This window comes from Poecilia reticulata, unplaced genomic scaffold, assembly GCF_000633615.1.
Source record: "Poecilia reticulata strain Guanapo unplaced genomic scaffold, Guppy_female_1.0+MT scaffold_219, whole genome shotgun sequence".
In the NCBI taxonomy this organism is placed as follows: domain Eukaryota; kingdom Metazoa; phylum Chordata; class Actinopteri; order Cyprinodontiformes; family Poeciliidae; genus Poecilia; species Poecilia reticulata.
Window position 1 is genome coordinate 270535 of NW_007615023.1, and position 3394 is coordinate 273928.

The 3394-nt window shown below is 48.1% G+C and overlaps 1 protein-coding gene across 1 annotated transcript in view; it reads right to left on the reverse strand.

Annotated features, from left to right (window-relative positions):
* Positions 1 to 199: 199 nt before the first annotated feature.
* The window catches only part of june (JunE proto-oncogene, AP-1 transcription factor subunit), a 6494-nt gene continuing 3299 nt past the window's right edge, over positions 200 to 3394 (reverse strand). Inside the window, exon 3 of the mRNA XM_008402364.2 lies at positions 200 to 3288. Coding sequence (XP_008400586.1) covers positions 2214 to 3182 — 969 coding nt within the window. The 5' untranslated portion in view covers positions 3183 to 3288 and the 3' untranslated portion in view covers positions 200 to 2213. The remainder of the gene's footprint in view (positions 3289 to 3394) is intronic.

The window sequence follows — 3394 nt, forward strand, 5'->3', positions numbered from 1 at the left end:
ATCACTGAACCGGAAGTTCTTCCTCCTGTCGTCCATGTTGGTTCATCACTGAACCGGAAGTTCTTCCTCCCGTCGTCCATGTTGGTTCATCACTGAACCGGATTGATGCTGTTTACTGTCAAATCTGTGAAACGTGACTGCAGGTTAAAACGCTCCGAGATTTAATGAAAACACAAAGCAAACGGCTTCATCAGAAAACTTCAGCTCAAAACAGTTTTATTTACATAAAGTAAAAAATAAAAAAAATTCACTGAAATGATTTCAGTCGTGAGTCTTCTGCTTCCTGATTGGTTTAAATGCTGATGCTAACGAGCTGCGCTGCGTTTTTCCTCCATCAGGAAAAGTTTCAACCAAAAATCTGCCACATTAAACATAAAACAAACATATTTAATATGTAAACATTTATGGGAGCCAACAAAGACTAAAACTACATTTATTGTGGTTAATCCTGCCTGTAGTTAGCCTCGTGCTAGCTGCTGTAGCTACACGTAAGCTAGCTAGCAAGTTCTTCTTAATTTTAAATACATTTTAAAATAAAAGCAGTGTAAACAGTCGGTTCAAGGAAAATGTGAAACAAATATGCTAGCTAGCTTGTAGCTAACGTCACATCAGCTGCTGCCCGATAGCTACAGGCAGCTACAGCTACAGCTGCTTATGTGCAGCTGTAGCTGCACGTAAGCTAGCATGTATGACGTTATTTATGTTGATTCTGTTTTTATCTCACTACTTAATGTTTGAAAAGTGACTTTTAGACGTTTCTGTCAAACCAGAAGCTTCATCGATTCTTTGATGCTAAGCTAACAGTTGGTTGTTTTGCCAAATTTGGAAAAACTTTGTGCTCTTTGTTAGCTAACTGCAACCAGAAACTCCATCCAACTTTTACATAACTCGTCAGTCATTCAGTTATTTTCATGACTGATTAATATCTTTTATGTTTTTTCTAAAATCACTATTTAAGTTTGAAACAAATTTTTGGTCTTTTTCATTTTTACAATGTAAACCAATAACAATTCTTCAACTGCTAGCATGCGAACGCTAACGTTCTGAAAACCGTCCTGCCCCCGAACAAGTTCTTCTTAATTTTAAATACATTTTAAAATAAAAGCAGTGTAAACAGTCGGTTCAAGGAAAATGTAAAATATGCTAGCTAGCTTGTAGCTAACGTCACATCAGCTGCAGCCCAATAGCTACAGGCTAGTAGCTGTAGTTGTTGCCATGCTAGCTTCTGTATCAGCTGCTAGGTTAGCTGCTGCATTAAGCAGGTTTATATATTACAAATATTTCAGCTAGATAATCAGATTTTCAGCCACAGAGTCGATATAACTAAAGGATGCTAAGATGCTAATGCTAATGCTAAGCCGTAAAAAAGTTTAGTGGAATAAATACAGTTAAAGCTCAGTATGAAAAACTAATTATTTTTTGTATGAAAGTACTTTTATTTCAGAGCATCATGACATATCCCTCCAGGATTTTATGACTGTTCTTGTTAGTTTTTGTTTAGCAGAATTTAGTGACGTCCGCCACAAACTGAACATCAAGAAGAATAAAGAGCTGCTGCCACCTGCAGGTGGGAGGTAGCATCACAATGGGAAATTTGCAGTAAAGTCATAATTTTCGTTCCAGGATCTGTTAAATTCGCGTTAATTTCCATAAAAACTGGAGGAACAGATTATAGTTCAGCTCAGAATAAAAAAACTTTTAGCTGCTCAGCAACAAAACACCAACAAATTTACATCCATGAATGTTTTCATGCTGCAGAAAAACATGTTTTCCACCAAAACGTTACATAAAACACCTGATCAAATTGTTGATTTTATGATGAGTCGGCCATTTTAACCGACTCCAAGCCAGAAGCTGGTGGCGAAAAGCAGAAATGTTTGTTTTAAACGCTTTTTTTGTGGAAAAACTGGAGATTTAAAATATCAGCAACAAGAGAAAAATTACAGTTTCTGACGGATTTGGATGAAAAATGTTCAGTTCAAAGTTAAATTAAAACATTTTTACAAAGTTTTTTTTTTTTTGTTTCCATTTTTTGGAAAATTCTCCTCAAATCTGCAGAGTTTTTATTTTCAGTTTTAATCCTTAAAATGTTGAAATAAAAATCTCCGGGCAGGAAAACCAAACAGCCCAAACCGGAAACGTTTCGACTGGCTCCGCCTCCGCTGCGGTCCGATTGGCCGACGGCTCCTCGCCTGCGCAGGCGCCGTCCGCGCTCAGCGGCTGGAGTCCTCGCTGCCGGTTCCAGACTTGGCGGCGGCGGCGGCGGCGGCGGCTCCGGTCGCCACGGCGATCTGGCAGCCGTTGGTGACGTGGCTCATGACCTTCTGCTTGAGCTGCGCCACCTGCTGGCGCAGCATGGCGGCGGTGGACGCCAGGTCCGAGTTCTGGTTCTTCAGGACCTTCACCTTCTCCTCCAGGCGGGAGATCCGCTCCAGCTTCCGCTTGCGGCACTTGGACGCGGCGATGCGGTTGCGCAGCTTCTTGCGCTCGGCTTTGATTCGCTCCTGCGTCTCCAGGTCGATGGGGGACAGGGACGGCGGGGACGACGCGGGGTCGCCGGGCGGGTGGGGGACCTCGGGGACGGTCTGAGGGGCGTCCGGGCCGCGGCCGTACCCCATCTGCCCGCCGGCGTAGGGCATCTGCCCCGGGGCGTAGCTGCTCAGGTTGGTGTAGACGGGCGCGTCCCCGCCGGACAGCAGGTTCCTCTGGTAGGACGCGGGCGGGGACACGTGTCCCCCGCCCACCAGCTGGTTCTGCTTGTGCAGGTCGGCCAGCGCCTTGACGAAGCCGTCGGCGAAGCCCTCCTGCTCGTTGGTGGCCTGGCTGCGGTACAGGAAGGGGTTGGCGGCGCTGGAGGCGGGGCTTGTGGACACCAGGCCCTGATTGGACTGGATGATCAGGTGCTCCAGGTCCGGGGTCGCCAGCTTCAGCAGGTTCATGTCCGCCGCCGCCGCCGCCGCCGCTGACGAGGAGCCGGGCGCCATCAGGGCGCTGCTGCCGGGGAGGCCCAGGTTGCCGTGGTTACCGCTCCTTCCTGCCGCGGCGCTGGCCCCGCCCAGGAAGTGGTGGGGCGCCGCCTTCTTGCTCATCAGCGTCTTCCCGCCCGCGTAGCGCTCGTACTCGGCCACGTGGCTGAAGATGGGCGCCGCCGGCGCGTCGTCGTGGTAGAACGGGGTTTCCATGGCAGCCGTCACGGACAGGGAGGGGCCGGAGGGGGGAGCCGCATAATCCGATTAACCTGAACGCCTCAGCAGATCCCCGGTGCGCTGACGTCAGCAGGACGAAGCGCTGCGGAGGAAACAGAACCATCAGAACCATCAGACCCAACAGAACCAACAGAACCAACACAGACAGAACCATCAGACCCAACAGAACCAACACAGACAGAACCAAC